Source organism: Eulemur rufifrons, chromosome 15 (genome assembly GCF_041146395.1).
Source record: "Eulemur rufifrons isolate Redbay chromosome 15, OSU_ERuf_1, whole genome shotgun sequence".
NCBI lineage: Eukaryota > Metazoa > Chordata > Mammalia > Primates > Lemuridae > Eulemur > Eulemur rufifrons.
Window position 1 is genome coordinate 84,845,183 of NC_090997.1, and position 16,780 is coordinate 84,861,962.

Sequence of the window (16,780 nt, forward strand, 5' to 3'; positions counted from 1 at the left end):
CTCTACCCGATACCCTTTACAGCCTTCAATAATCATTACTTTCTGTCTCCATGAGATCTATTGTTTTAATATTTGGCTCCCACATGTGAGAGAGAACATGCGAGACTTGTCTTTCTGTGCTTGGCTTATTTCACTTAACATTATGTTCTCTATTTCCATCCATGTTGCTGTAAATGGCAGGATTTCATTCTTTTCATGGCTATATAGTATTCCATTGTGTATATGTACCACAATTTCTTTATGTATTCATCTGTTGATAGACACTTAGCTTGATGTGATCCCATTTGTCCAATTTTTCTTTGGTTGCTTGTGCTTTAGGGAATTACTCAAGAAACCCTTGCCCAGACCAATGTTCTGAAGCATTTCCCCAATGTTTTCTTTCAGTGATTTCATAGTTTCAGGTCTTAGATTTAAGTCTTTAATCCATTTTTATTTGATTTTTGTATATGGTGAGAGATAAGGGTCTAATTTCATTCTTTTGCATGTGGATATCCAGTTTTCCCAACATCATTTATGAAAGAGACTGCCCTTTCCCCACTGTATGTTCTTGGCACCTTTGTCGAAGATAAGTTCCCTCTAGATGTGTGGATTTATTTCTGGGTTCTTTCTTCTGTTCCATTATTCTACGTGTCTCTTTTTATGCCGGTACCATGCTGTTTTGGTTACTATACCTTGTATTTTACTTTTGAGGTAGATGTATATATTCTAGATTTTATTCAATGTATCATTTTTTAAATTTCCTCATAGTTTAGAAAAATTGGAAGCAAACAGCATATAAGCCATTTAATCAAGGATGACTTTGTGCACTTAAGCAATGCAGACCATTTTGTTAATAATGCAAAATATAATCCTTAAATTTTTTTAGCTTGTTTTTTCCAAGGAGAACAATTTACATCTAGCTGGCCCATAACAATGTAGTGTACATAAAAACTAAAAGTAAAAAATTCTCCATTTTGGCTTGGAGAGTAAAACTGCTACCATATTATTTCTTTCTTATAGGATATCCTGGTACAGAGTGCTAGCTTTATTTCCTAAACATGAAAATTTTCAGGTCCTTTTCCTACCCTAAATAAAAACATACTGGCTGTGTATTAGTCACTATTGTGCTTGTCTCAGTGTGAGATTGAAATTTTCCTCTTTAAGTAGATCTAAAAGCATTATTGTGGTATAGCATTACTTCTTGTATTTCTTCACTTTGAGTAGTCATTATGCATTATTATGGTTTAAAAAATATATAAAGATGGTAACAGTAAAAGGGAGCGTATTTTTATTTGATTTATCATTATGAGCACTTTGTCACTGAGCATGTAAGTGGTGTGATGGAAAGTGATCAAGTCTTCTTTTTTTACTAGGTGATCAGACTCTGAGAATTTGGGATGTGAAGGCAACAGGAGTCAGAATTGTGATTCCAGCACATGAGGCAGAGATTTTGAGTTGTGACTGGTGTAAATACAATGAGGTATAGTGTATTGCTCTACCCCGAGCTGTCGTCCTTCCTAATGTTAAAATGTTCTACATTTCATTTATCTTTGTTTATGTGGACTTTGGTGGTGTTCCTGGACCATTAAGAAAATTCAGTCCCTTTCATTTCTAATTAATAATTGTGACTGACCTGCATGAGCGTTAATTGGATTTAAGTGGTCATAAAACAGGCAGAATAAGAAACAGAAATTCTCAAAGTTCAACAGTGCAGCCTTACTTGTTTGTTTTGGGAAATTGCTTTGCAATTTATGTAGGTTTTTTTTCCTTTATTGCTCTTAACCCTGCCACTTTGTATCATCTTTTGCTTTCAGTTCTTTTTCACTTTGCTAGTCAGGCTGCTGAACTATTTGTAACTTCATTTTTAATTTGACAGTCCATCAGTTTTTAAAATTTTCTGCTTTATCCTCCTTTTTAAGCTTAACCAATTTTCATGCTTCTATAAGATAGCAGTGTGCATGTGTAGCTTTTTTTAAAGCTTCATCCAACCATATGAGCATATGAATTAGAGATAGAAATGGATTAAATATGTGTTAATATACTATAGTCATGCTCCACATAATGATGTTTTGGTCAGTGACAACCAAATATATGAGTGGGTCTCATAAGATTATAATGGAGCTAAAAAAAATCCTATTGCCCCTGAAGACTTTCCAGTGGGACAAGATGTGAAGGTGGAAGACAATGATATCAGTGATTCTGACCCTGTGTAAGCTTAGGCTAATGTGTGTGTCTGTGTCTTAGTTTTTAACCAAAAAGTTGAAAAAGTAAAAAAAAAAAAAAAAAATTACAAATAGAAAAAAGCTTATAAAGATAGAAAGAAAGAAGATATTTTTGTACAGCTGTACAATGTGTTTGTGTTTTAAGCTAAGTGTTATTACAAGAGTCAAAAAGTTAAAAAAATTAAAAAGTTAATAAAGCAAAAACGTTACAGTAACCTAAGGTTAATTTACTATTGAGGAAAGAAAATATTTTTTTATAAATTTAGTGTAGCCTAAGTGTGCAGTGTTTATAAAGTCTGCAGTAGTATACAGTAATGGCCTAGGCCTTCCGATTCATTCACCACTCACTCACTGACTCATCCAGAGCAACTTCCAGGACTGTAAGCTCCATGCATGTGTAAGTGCCCTATACAGGTGTACCATTTTTTATCTTTTATGCTGTATTTTTATGGCACCTTTTCTGTTTCTATATTTTTAGATACACTAAAACTTATTACCATTGTGTTAGAGTTGCCTATAGTATTTGGTCTACTAACATGCTGTACAGGTTTGTAGCCTAGGTGCAACATGCTATAGCCTAGGTGTAGACTAGGCTATACCATCTAGGTTTGTGTAAGTACACTCTATGATGTCTACACAACAATGAAATCACCTAACACTGCATTCCTCAGAACATATCCCCATTATTAAATGATGCATGACTATTTATGTACCTGAAGTGGTCTGTTGCCTGTGACAAATAGGTCAAATGTATGCCTTGTTTTTTTCTCAGCTTTAAATTAATTAGTGAAAATAAAGAGAACATTGTGTTGGCAGTTCTTTAAATAAAAAGAAATAAAAGAAAATATAGTACATATTCAGTAATAATTCTTAATCTAAATAAAAATTTCATTGCTAATGACTACAGTTTCAGTCTCTCTCACCATAAATGAATTATCCATATTGGAAAATTAAACTGTGGCCTATATGTTTTACATTTGGGAATTCTAAAAAGAGGTGCTGATATATACACTTGAGAGTGATTTAAAAAATTATCTAATCATTGAAACTTTTCTTCAGAGGAGCCTATACTGAAGCCTAACATGTTCAGACAATGAGTTATTGCTGTGGTTGGTATGAGGTGGACTGAGTGTGGACTCATCACTCAGGAACTGTGGCTTCACTTAGAGCTCTAGACAGCAGAATTTGTAAAGCCTGACTAGGTAGGAGACTCACCACTATTTGCACAAATTCTCAGATGTGGTTAAATATTATATTAAGACTTGGTCCAAGAGAGTTGGGAACAATGATTGATTTAGATTTAGAAAAACATAAAAATTTAATTTATACCCTTTGCTTTTTCAAATATTCCTGAATTAACAGGCCTCTTGCCTTTTAATGCTTGGTAAAAGCTCAGAGCATGTTAAAAACCTTTTGAAGAGAAAGCTGGGCTCATTTGTCATATATAATTTTTAATTGCTTATTACCACTTATTTGGACTATGCCTTTTTCTGTTGTGTGTAGTGTTCCATCATGTACATAAAGCATATTGAGTTCCTTTTTTCTCAAATCATATTAATTTTTGCTATTTAATGTCTATTTTGATTCCTGTCTGTAATTGTTATACAGCTTCTTAAGAATGACTCCTGGGTTGGTATTAAATGATTATCAGAAAGTAGATATTGTTTCTAGCAGGAAAGCCTGTGTACTGCTTAATTGCAAAGATGTCACAGTTTATTTTTCTCTGAATTGTTTCTAGAATTTGCTGGTAACAGGGGCAGTTGACTGTAGTTTGAGAGGCTGGGACTTAAGGAATGTACGACAACCAGTGTTTGAACTTCTTGGTCACACCTATGCTATTAGAAGGGTGAAAGTAAGTTTTTTTCTTTTCTTGTTATATGTAGCATAAAAATTTAAATATAATCAATGAAGTGTATATAAAAGAGTGTTTGGTGTTTAGGGATTGGAGTTATGGATCCTTTTTTATATGTGTTTTTATTTATCTAATTAAGGATAACATTGAAAGCTAAACTTAGGTAAAATATTTGAATAATTATTGAATGAATTGGGACAATGTAGACATTCAGTATGTAAAGTTAAGTAAAAATATTTTTCTCATTATTTCAACCCCAAACTACTATTTCTTTTAATGTTATTTTTTAACTACAGTAATTTACTTTTAGTATTACATTCATCATAATTTCCATTTAGTGAGAGTCTCTTTACTTTGTTGACACCAGTATAAAGAGGAGATTACTTCTTTCTTTTCCCTAATATAAAATAGATGAATGTTCACAAATGTTTGGGATATAGAAAATTTTCTTCTCTGTAAACAGCAGAAGATGAGGTAGCTTTTTTGTGTTGTTTCCAAGAAATTTGTCTGTGTTATAAGGTGACGTAAATTAGTTTCCCAGCTTTTGTTTAGGCAGGTTCTGCTAAATTACTGTGGAAAGCATCTTATTAAGTGCATCTCCCAGTTTCATTTTTTGGTTTTTACATTGAAAGAATACCTTATTAATTTTTAAGAAGATAATTACATGTTGTTTCTATTTTTAAAATTCTAAATTTTCAGTTAAATTAATATTTTAAATTTTACTGGCTGCAATGCAACATATAAGACACAATGCCTTATTTTATTTTTTATTAGTGATCTTATGTGAACAGGTTTTAGTAGTTGAAAAATATTCTGTATGTATATTTCAGAATGGTTCTGAGAATGGAATAAAGTATTGTAGTGAAAGTACTTTGCAAACTAAGAACTGTTCAAATGTAGTTATATATGTATGTATGGCTATGAAAGTGCTGGTAAGACAAACACTGAAGAAATATTGCAAAGGGCAGCCTATTAAACTATGTTTATTACTTATCTAGTAGGCATTACTTGTCTTAAATTTGCAGTTTTTACCCTTGGTATCATTTTTCATTAGCTTTAATATACAAATAACATAAAAATTATTTTAAAAGTATTTAACATTAAATGTTTATTTTGGTACCTGTGATTATAGAAATCATAATATATATTTGTAAAATTGGTAAATTATGTGATTATATATTTGTACTATCATGTACTTAAATCTCTTATGTTTTTAAGACTCATTTTTGGATAGCCAATATGAAATTGTATTTAATTTTTCCAGAATAGCAACAGGGATGACTTTGCTTGAGGGATGACTTTCTTTGAAGAATGTAAAAGTAAATATTTTTCCTATGATGGATATTTAGAGGCCAAATTTTTGCCTCAAATTAAAGCATGTAAGGTTCGAGAAAGCATAATTTTAAGTGACAGCTCTGGTTAACTTAAATTTATTATGATGTTTATGGAATGACTATCGGAAGTATGTTATAATTGTAGCTAACCTCAAAAAGGGTTTTCTTTTGTTTTGTTTTGTTTTTTGTAGTTTTCACCATTTCATGCTTCTGTGCTGGCCTCTTGCTCCTATGATTTTACTGTAAGGTACAGTGATTTTTAATGTTTCATTGTGAAATACCAGGTGGCATTTGCATCTTTACAATTTTTATGAAAGATAATGTGTTTCTCTTACTAATATGAAAATAATCTGAGGTAGGCATGTTTAAATATTTACCACTAGGATTAATGTCATATTTTATATTTTTCATCAAGTAACGTTTTCATGATCTAGCTATATATGAGTAAATTCTTTCTATTCAAAAATTAGCCTGGCTGTTCTGCTTAAAAGCCTTTTTTTCCTAATAGTTGTTCTTACTGGTAACACTCTTCTACTCTATAGATTGCATAGCCAGTATCTTTTAAATTTAGATTTAGAAATTGGGAAATTTTATTTCTTCAGGTCTAAATATATGACTCTTCCAGCTGAGATTGTTTAGATGGGAAAACACCCAGCATGAATATATGTATGTTTGTGAATGTACATATATAATTTGTGTGTGTGTGTGTGTATGTGCTTGTGTATCTAGGTATGAGAATGTGTGTGTTTGTGTGTATGTGTGTACACCCATTTACAATTGCACACCACACAGGGTTCATTCTCTCTTTCCTAATTGTAATTCCTGACTTTCATTATCCACAATATATTCACTTATGTGCTAAGCCCTAGAATGTTTAGAAAACAATTTGAGAATTTCAAAGCCATACCTTTGCTTGAAAGAATCTTACTAATTAGAGCTCAGCATTTGTTTAGAGTTAGTTTTTTTGTCTTTAGTCCAAATACTGTTTTCAAAAGATACTTAGGTTGATTTGCCTCTTCTCTGTTAGAGTGTGGTTATGTTATTTATTTGAAACATGGTTTGATTCATTTGTTTCTGTTTGTATTCAGTTTTAGGATTTTCCTCCCATCTTTGTTGGTTTTGTCTATTTTTCTAAGCAGACAAAACATTAACATGGTTCTAAAAGTCAAGATTTATGTATAAAGATATATTCAGAAGGTTATCATTTTCCCCCTTATATTTCTTCTGTCTTTCCATTGCATTCTGTCCCACACCTATAGGTAACCAGTCTTGTTCAAACACATGTATATTTTCTTAGTTCCCCCTTTTTTACACAAAACATTTTGCTTTTTTCACTTAAAATATATCCTGGAAATCTCTCTATATCTGAGAGCTCATTCTTATTATGTGGAGGTACCATAGTTTATTCAGCTACTCTCCTATGTATGAGCATTTAGCTTGTTTTCAATGTTTTGTAAATAGACAATGCCACAGTGAATAATAGCCTTGTATGTATGTATGTTCACATTATGAGGGAATTAATGTCAGGGTATATTCCTAGAATTGGGATTGCTGGGTTAAAGGGTAAACACGTGTACTGTTATTAGATATTACCAAGTTCCCATCCATAAGGAATATACCAATTTCCATACTAGCAGCAATATTTGAGAGTGCCTGTTTCTCTGTCTAAAGATTATTGATTCTTTAGGGTTTTCCAGGTGCATGATCACACCACCTGCAAATAAAGATAGTTCTACATCTTCATTTCCAATTCTTGTGCCTCTAATTGATTTCTCTTGTAAAATAGCCTTGGCAAATACCTCTAATACAATGTTAAATAGTTCATAGAGAATGTTTGATTTCTGATACCAGTAAAAATGCCTCTGCTGTTTCTTTGTTAATAAGATGATTCTGGCTCTAAGACAAAATATATATGTTTGTTTGTCATGCTAAGAGAGTAAGTATCAATTCCTATTTTCTTGAGGTTTTTAAAATCAGGAATGGGTCTTAAGTTTTGTTGAAGGCTTTTTCTCAGCATTTATGGAGATATTCATGTTTTTTCTTCTTAGAGCTGTCAGTGTAATGTATTATATTAATGGTTTGAACCAACCTTGCATTCCTGGACTAAATCCCATGTGTTCTTTGTGTTTCATTTTCTTACTATAGTGTTGGATTCCATCTGCTAATATTTTATTTAAAGTTTTGTGTCAGTATTCAAAGGTGATATTAGTCTGTCATCTTCTTTCTCTCTTTTTTTTTATGCTTTATGTGTAAATGTTTTACTTGCTTCATAAAAAAGAATTAAGAAAATTGTCCTTCATTTTCAAGGCTCTGGAACAATTTATACAGCATCAAGGCTATTTGGTCTTTCAAACCTTGGTAGAATTGCCCTATAAAACTATCTGGGCATAGTGCTTTTTGTGGAGTACTTTCTTGATAACTTTATTTCTTTTATGGAAATTGGATTGTTTAAACTTTCTATCTCTAATAGGATCAATTTTGGAAATTATCCCTTGGATGTAGGTTTTCAAATTTATTTGTGTACATATCTGTAAAATAATGTCTTAGGATTTCTTCCATTTCAATAGTTATTTCCCTCTTGTCATCTCTGATTTTGTATCTTTGTAAGTTCTCCCTTAAGTTATCTAGTGGTATGTTTATTTTGTTATTTTTCTTTAGCAAGTAGAATTTTGATTTATTAATTAGAACTACTGTTTTTCTCTCCTCTACCTTATTAATTGCTGCTTTTATCTTTATCATTTCCTTCTTGGTACTTTCTTTTGGTTTACTTTGTTATTGCGGGTTTTTTTCTTTTCCAGCTTTTTGGTTGTATTCCTTGTCTTTAATGCCCTTATGTTTTTGTGTGAATCCATTCTTCTTTGGGCACCACCTAATTTTGTCTTTATTTGTGATATGATTTTGCCTTTTTTCTTCTATTTCTTTCTTGAGTTCATTCAGTTCTATTTCACTTGTTTCTGTTTTTGTCTACTACTTTTCTTTGTTTTTGAATTGCTGGTTAGGGTGGGTTTTTTTTTCATGTCCCCAAATGCTTGCTTGAAGATACTTGATTCAATGTAGAATATGTTACAGGTTTCCACTTTGCTATCTGTTTTTTGAGGAAAATTTTTGTCAGATGATTTATTTTTGTGGTTGTTTTTTGTTTCTGTTTTTTTTTTTTTTTTTTTTTGAGACAGAGTCTCACTCTGTTGCCCAGGCTAGAGTGAGTGCCGTGGCGTCAGCCTAGCTCACAGCAACCTCAAACTCCTGGGCTCAAGCAATCCTCCTGTCTCAGCCTCCTGAGTAGCTGGGACTACAGGCATGCACCACCATGCCCGGCTAATTTTTTTTCTATATATATTTTTAGCTGTCCATATAATTTCTTTCTATTTTTAGTAGAGATGGGGTCTCGCTCTTGCTCAGGCTGGTCTCGAACTCCTGAGCTCAAACGATCCGCCCACCTCGGCCTCCCAGAGTGCTAGGATTACAGGCGTGAGCCACCGCGCCCGGCCATGTTTCTGTTTTTAATAAATGAGGACTTTGTGTGTCTCTGCATATCCATGGACAGGGTTGATGGTTTGAGGTTAGCACCTTTCCTTGCTTTTAATCCTCTTCCCTCCCTCCGCCATATCGACTTTATAAAACCCCCTCCTTGTATACTATGTACTTGAAAATCCATACTCTAATCTATATTATGCTTTTCCATTATTTACACTCATAGGATAGACTTTCTCTTTCTGGTGGTGGTTTTAGATCAGTGTTAGACATGATCTTAACTCTTGTCTTCTCTGTTCCATTCAGTGTTTCCTAAACTGTCCTTGAAGTTTGCAAAGGCTTACAGCTGGAACATGGGAGCTAGCTCATAGGGATTCTGTTTTGATTTTTCTTCTTGCAGTTAATTTCACGTTTGAATGTGTTGAAGACCTAAGTTTGTGTCATTTTATTTGTTCTCCCTGATGTTCTGTATTGGTTTCTGTGAGGATATACCAAGTGTTTTAGATTTGCATGGCCTCATCACCTGGACTACCCAAATCTCCTCTCTCTTTACTTCTGAGTCAGTATTTTATATGGCACAATCTATATAACTTTGTGTAAAATGTACTTCTAATAGAATAAATTACAACAATGCCTTGAAAGAAATTACGTGTCCTAACTTGGTTTTCTTGAGTGATTCAGTACAAACAGGCAGACAAACTGGGAAGCATAATCACACTGAGGCTCTGGGCTCTCAAAGAGATACTGTAACCAAGCTTTTTGTTTGTTTTTAATATTCTATATAAAACAGTAAGGGGTAATTATAGACTTTTTAGCATGGGAGCCAAAGAATGGCAACAGGACAGACAGGAAGAAACTTGCCAGTTGCTCACCATCCACTCCAGACGTTTCCAAACTGGAACTGTGGAGCCAGATCGTTGGCTGGAAGCTAGGGCTGTGCATGTAGATTTGAATGCCATTAACTTACGGATTCAGTCCATAAAGATGAATGAGCCAAAAGGAGATAGATAAGTGTAGAGAAAGAAGAACAAAAAGACAGTGTCTTCAGGAGGGAATTCATGTCAGAAGGAAGAAAGGAATAGCTCACCAGAAAAAGGAGGAAACCCTGGAGCAGGCAATATTTCACAGAAACTGTGAGAGGAGAGGCTTTCAACAAGATGGGGATGGCCAGTAACGTCAGAGCCTCCAGATTGGTTGAGCAGGATGAAGAGGGAACTTTGAATCTTCTGTCTCAGATAGGGTCATTTGTGGATTCAAAAGGGATTCCCAGATATAGAATCTAGTGCTTAGAATTCAAAGCCTTTTTTTGGTATTTGAAATAGGAAGGCTTAACCAACTGAAATGAGGCATTAATCTTTTGATGATCTCATATTTTGTATCCTTAACAGTTTTAATTGGGTATTTCTAACTTGTAGATCCTATCAGTCAAGGGCCATCTTAAATCAATTTTAGTGTTTTGTTTCTGACTAAAGGAGGAGACCTAATGACTACTGATACTTTCTTTTTAGAATTGTCATTATGATCTTAATCATACTAACCAATAACTCCCTGTTTTTTCTATATATTTAAGTACCCCTAAACACCCAGTTGGGAAATGCCTTACTTTTTTAGATGTAGATTTGTCTCAGGAATATTTGGTAAGTCTGGGTGTGAACAGTATTCCTCTGAAATCTTACAGATACCAAACATGTTCGGAAAATCATGACAGTTTTTGGCTCACCATCTTACTTTTCTCTCCACTTTTAAGACTTAGGCTTTGCTGAGCCCTTGAGCAAGACTAGATGAGGGATAGATGTGTAGTTCCTCTGAGGAGAAAGATGGCTTAGGTCATGGTTCTAAGACATGCTACAAAATCAAAGGTGTCATAGTTGTATTTGTAAGCACTTGGAAAATTGAGATTATAGTTAAATAATAGGAAATCCTTAACATATAGTTGAAAAAGATATTTGAATAAGTAATTATCCTATATAACTTAGAGTCCAGGTTTCTTTACATGTATGTAATATGGAAATTAGTATTATAATATCTGTTCTCACAATTATACGAGAGGACATACTTGAAAATACTGATAATTCTTAATCACTCTTCCCAACTTTTGCCTCTCTTCTCAAGCTACCTTCCTGATTCTACTCCCTGTACTTTCAGCAAAAGACCTTACCTGAAAAAAAGATTTAAAAAAATTGTAGGGCTCAAGCACGAATTATCTCAATTTCCAACCCAAGCCTGCAAATTTATCTAAATCCCTCCTCCTCATTCCTCCTTTTATTTGGAACCTGTAGACATGAGCACTTTTGATCTCTTTTACTTGTTTCCTTCAGGATTTTACCCCGTGAAATTACCTCTTCTCCCTCCTGTACCATCAGTCTCCAGCTCTACTGACTTTCTCTTCAGCCTGTAACTTCTTCCTGTATCCTGTATTTTCCTTGAACTCCTCTCTTACATTTCTCTTTCTTAGCCAAGCTTTTAGTGTCCCCTTAAGCTTCCACTCACCAGGGCCATTTTAAGGCCTTCACAGTCCCAGGGTACTTCGAGGGTCTTACCCCATGTCATTTGAACGTAGAAAAGGGATCCACGTCATTGATTAAACAGGGTTAATTATATTGAAAAGATTTTTGTGCTTTTGCTTTTGAAGTGATTTGGCAATGAGTGACCCACTTCTGATTGATTATGATTTCCTGGCAATTGTTATGCTTACTAAGGAACTCGTGTGAAATAAAAAATCTAACCTAGAAATTGCTTCCAAATGGAATGAAATGTCTTTGAATACCAGATTTATCAGTCAATAATGTCAATTTATTAATTTAAAGTTAATTAATTTAAAAGTTAATTTAAATTTTCAGCTCTCAGGCATTTTTGTATACTCTTGAAAGCCTGTAGGCAGAGGCATTTATGACTGTATGTTTTTTTCTTCCTATACCCACAACTGCCTTCAGCCTCTACTATTTACTGAAATTGCTCTGGGAAAAGCCGCTAGTGACCTCTGTAATACCCGCTCAGTGCACTTGTCAGCACTTGTCATGCTGAACTTGGCTGCTGTATTTTACACTGTTGATCAGACCTTCTGGAAACTCCTTTTCCCAGGGTTTCCATGATCTTTTTTGTTTATTTGTTTTTCTTATTCTCCTCTGTCGCTTCCTTCTTATGCTTCATCATCAACTCTCCTTCTCTCCCCCTTGAACTTGGTAGTCTACCTTCAGCTTAGTACTCTTTTTTCCGTATCCACTCCACTATTTTTAAAATTATTTTTTTCTTTTTTCTCAGATTCTGGTTTTGAAGAAACGTATCCACTCTAATAATTCTCAACCCCCTTATGCTAGGTCTGCCCTCTATTGAGAGCGTTAGGCCTGCATATTCAGCTGTTATCTGGACACGAGCACCTGAGTATCCACACAGGCATCTCACACTGAGCTCTTTATTTCTTCCTTTCCTTCCCTCTGCTGGTCTTGCTTATTTACATTATTTGTCTCAGTTAATAGGAACATTATCCCTAGTCAAACCTGAAGCCTGAAATTCTCCTTTTTCTTGAAAAATCAGTAAACGTTTTCCCATGGTAAATAACTTAGACCTGTGGTCCCCTACCCCCAGCCTGTGGACTGGTACCTGTCTGTGGCCTGTGAGGGACCAGGCCACAGAGCCCTCTCTGTAGCCCTCCACGCCCCATCCCCCACCCCCCAGCTGTGGAAACATTGTCTTCCATGAAACTTAGGAAATGGGGCGTGAGTCTCGTCTGTCATTATTTGTGTGTGGTGACCATTCATTGGAAAGGTCAGAAAAGGTGCATTTTTGGTAGATTTTTACCTCATGTGATAAGAGTTAAATTTATCCTCTGAAGAATTTTAAATCTTATTGGACTGATGATATTTTTAGTGCCAGAAAAATCATTTTAACAAGAAGAAAAAGATTTAAGACCAGCAGTAACCTGTTTAATCTTTAGCACTAACAATTATACAGATACCACCTCTAGATTAGGGATGGCTAGTCCTTGCAACACATACTCTTCAAATATACATTTTTATTTAAGTTGCTCATTGTTATATTTTGTTTAGTTTTTTAAACTTTTAAAATAATTCATATAGTAGGTGTTATATCAAACCTGATGATATGATGGATATCTTAGTATTATAAAATGTAAAGTTTCATATTTTGTTTTCTGTTGCTGTATGTCATATCTAATAGAAGTTAAAGTAGTTCATTATGTTTCACTGAATAACTAATATAGACCTAAAAAATAATATATAACATAACGTTTTACGTTATTTATTATGGTTTAGGTTAAATAAAAACTTCAACCTTTATGAAAAATATCAGAACTCCCTTCAGCTAACGGGCAATATTTTCTATAAAAATGCACATTGGTTCTTTCTAAACTTCATTCAAAATAACACTAAATTTAAAATGTTTCATAGTAAATTATTTCCATTCTGCTGTGAATGTTATCTTCATAGATTTTAGCATATTATCTTTCTCCTGATGTACTTTTCCTTAAGTTACTTTTTTTTCCTGCCAAGCCATGTTTGCTGTGCCAACAGTGCATAAGCATTATTTGAGTTCTGAATGCTTGCTTTTGGTTTCATACCAAGTAGATCATTTCACAGTCAGAAATCAGCAAACCAGGTATATGTAACAACAAAAGTTAAAAGCTGCTGTAATTATGGTTTTTCATGAAGAGCAGCATTTTCTCTCTTCTACATTATAGCAAATTCTTCTCAGATATATGAAGATGTAACTTTCATAAATTGATAAAGCTCAAATGATCAGTTTAGCCTCAGAAAACATTTTTTATCAGTGGTCTTTGATAATAATAAACCAAACCAAGCACTTAATTTTTTTGAATGTATGGAATTTTTGGCAAGAAATATATTCAGTGAATTTTAATTTCAATGTTATCAAACTGTATTCATGCACAATTTGCATGATGTGAGTCTCTCTCTGCCGATACCAGCAATATTAATGTTTCCAACTCAACTATTAAGCTACTTTTCAGTTACAAAATTGTACGGCTGTATTGTGATTTAAAATTCAGTCATATTTATAGAATGTTTGTTATCTGCTGGCCATTGTAATAGATACTTTGGAATATCTTGCTGAGGAAATCATAAAAATGAAGTTTAGAGAGAAGTAGAAGCACATGTAAGGGAACTCTAAGCTTGTCAGAGATATATAGTCACAAATAGGGAGTAATGGAAGATACATATTCAATGGAGTAATTATGAGTTGGCACATTCCCATAATATAGTAGTTAGGACCAGAGGCTGTCCAGCCAGACTGCCTTCTCCTAGCTATACATTTTAAAACTTTAGGCCAGGTGCGGTAGCTCACACCTGTAATCCTAGCACTCTGGGAGGCCGAGGCGGGAGGATCGTTTGAGCTCAGGAGTTCAAGACCAGCCTGAGCAAGAGCGAGACCCCGTCTCTACTAAAAATAGAAAGAAATTAGCTGGAAAACTAAAAAGTGTGTGTGTGTGTGTGTGTGTATATATATATATATATATATATATATATATAAATAAAAGAAATTAGATGGGCATGGTGGCGCATGCCTGTAGTCCCAGCTACTCAGGAGGCTGAGGCAGAAGGATTGCTTGAGCCCAGGAGTTTGAGGTTGCTGTGAGCTAGGCTGACGCCATGACACTCTAGCCTGGGCAACAGAGTGAGACTCTGTCTCAAAAACGAAAAAACTTTATGGCTCAATTTCCTCATCTGTAAAATGGAGATAATAATAGAACCTATCACAGAGGATTGTTGTGATGATTGGATGAGTTAATATACACAAATGTTGGGCACATGGTGTTTGCTACTTTTCTCATTAGTGCTGGAATGGATGGTGACAGAAGACTGTCTCATTGGGCCTGAGGCCTGTTTCAGCTCAAGTCTTCAATGGTGAGGTAATAATTTTTATTTTATAGCAGCAAAAGCAAGCAGCCTTAACCTGGCCTTTTGTTGTTTTCTGTTCCCTGGAGATGGAAGAGAAGTACACAGTGGGGATAGGCAGTTATCTGGAATCTGCTCTGTCTCTCCGCATCTGTTGTTCTTTGGAGACATTTAGGAAAGTTCTGTGGGTTAGACATGTTATTATGTGGCATGTGGACCTTTGAGTGAGTCAGATCTGAGGTGAAAAGCTGACTCTTTCATTTACTAGCTGTAAAATGTGGGAAATGATACTGTATCTACCTTGCTGGGATGTTCAGAGGATTAAATGAGGTTATATCTATAAATGCTATTGGCACATATAAGTGCTCAAAAACAAATAGCAGATGTTTTTAAATGAGAATACTAATAGTAATAATGTTTCTTATTTTAATATGTAAGTACCTTAGGGAGAGTTAAGGTATTTATCATTCATACCTTACCTACCATTACATTAACAAGATAATTATATTGCTTAAAGCCACAGAGGAGCTTTGTGAATAGGAATTTTTATTGCACTGTGAAAGTGAGGTAGAAGTGAACCTAGTGAATATGGTGTAGCATAAACCAAAACAATGGTTACACTGTACAAAGTTGAATATGTGTGGGACATTTGATTCAAATCCATAGCCAGGTGACCACTTCTATTTCATTTCAACCTATTGAGATATTTTCCCCGAAATTACTATATATTATCTACATATTTGTTTAAAAATTATTTCATAGGGAGGCAGCATGATAGAAAAAGATACAATTTAAAATCCTAGATTTGCCATTATTAGCTATATTATGTAATATATAATTTAGTTATATTTAATCTTTTATAAAATGACTTAACCTTCCTGAACTTTTGTTTCCTCAGTCATAAAATGTATTGTTATGAGATTTAAATATCAACACATGCAAGGCTGTTTGCATCCTGCCTGGCCCATATCTGGCACTCAATGAATTCTAGTTTCTTTCTCCTTTTCATTCCTATATATATTCTTCAAACTTTGTACTTAGTACCATATCACTATGAATATATGTTCTTATGTTTCTGATCAAAATTGCTAAAAACTAGCAAAATCAGAAAGACAGTTAAGTCATGATGTCTGCAATTTATTTTTAAATAGTTCATCAAAAATATTGTGTTGTATGTGTAGAGAGAGAAACATAAAAGAAATGCTGCAAAATTGTAACAGTTGATGAACCATGAGTGCTCATTATATTAATATTATTCTTTGACTTTTTCTGTGGGTTAGTAATTTTCAAAACAAAGACATTTGAGAAAAAAATCAAACTGTATTTACTCATGCAAAATAAGACACTGAAATGCCTTCTAATAAATGTGATTATTAATGATATTTGTTTCATTGTAAAACAAGATAAATAGCTCTGTTATATTGCATAAGCAGGAAAGTGATCTTTAATTTGGATTGTAGTAAACTTAGAATCTTGACAAAGCAGCAGATACAGAAATACCTTTTATCTTTGTCACATTTATTCTCAGGAGATTTGCCTTTATATAGTAAGTGTCTTAACTGTGGTATGGTTGATGGGCTTTTTTGATCCTTATGTTTATTAGCACAGAGATTTCCACAGGCAGATACTTCTCTTTCTTCCCCTTCCCCATAAAAAAAGGTCAGCTAAAGTAAACAGATAGTATAGCTGAATATGTACTCTGTCTCACAAACCTTTCGTTTCAACTTTACCTAGTCCCCCTTACCCACAAAAAAGGTCAGTCAGAGCAAACAGATAAGAAATGTGGCTGAATGTGAGCTGCCATGCAGCTTCAAATGATCATTTTACCTCATCTTTTAAGATAGTTGTTTTTAATTCCTTTACATTTGTTCGTCAAACCACAAGAAATCATGTGGCTAATGATATGATACTAATTGTTAACATTTGTAAGAACTACAGTTGAATTCTTAGGATGTTCAAAGATTTGTTTAATGTTCTATGCCTTTCAGATATTACTAAATATAAATGTCTTTGTAGCCCTATCACAGTTTTTGCTTTGTGGCAAAGGTTCAC

At 34.0% G+C, this 16,780-nt stretch overlaps 1 protein-coding gene across 1 annotated transcript in view; it reads left to right on the plus strand.

The window, feature by feature from the left end:
* The window catches only part of PEX7 (peroxisomal biogenesis factor 7), a 67,146-nt gene that overhangs the window by 25,655 nt on the left and 24,711 nt on the right, over positions 1-16,780 (plus strand). Inside the window, exons 6-8 of the mRNA XM_069487990.1 lie at positions 1,353-1,459; positions 3,940-4,053; positions 5,579-5,634. Coding sequence (XP_069344091.1) covers positions 1,353-1,459; positions 3,940-4,053; positions 5,579-5,634 — 277 coding nt within the window. The remainder of the gene's footprint in view (positions 1-1,352; positions 1,460-3,939; positions 4,054-5,578; positions 5,635-16,780) is intronic.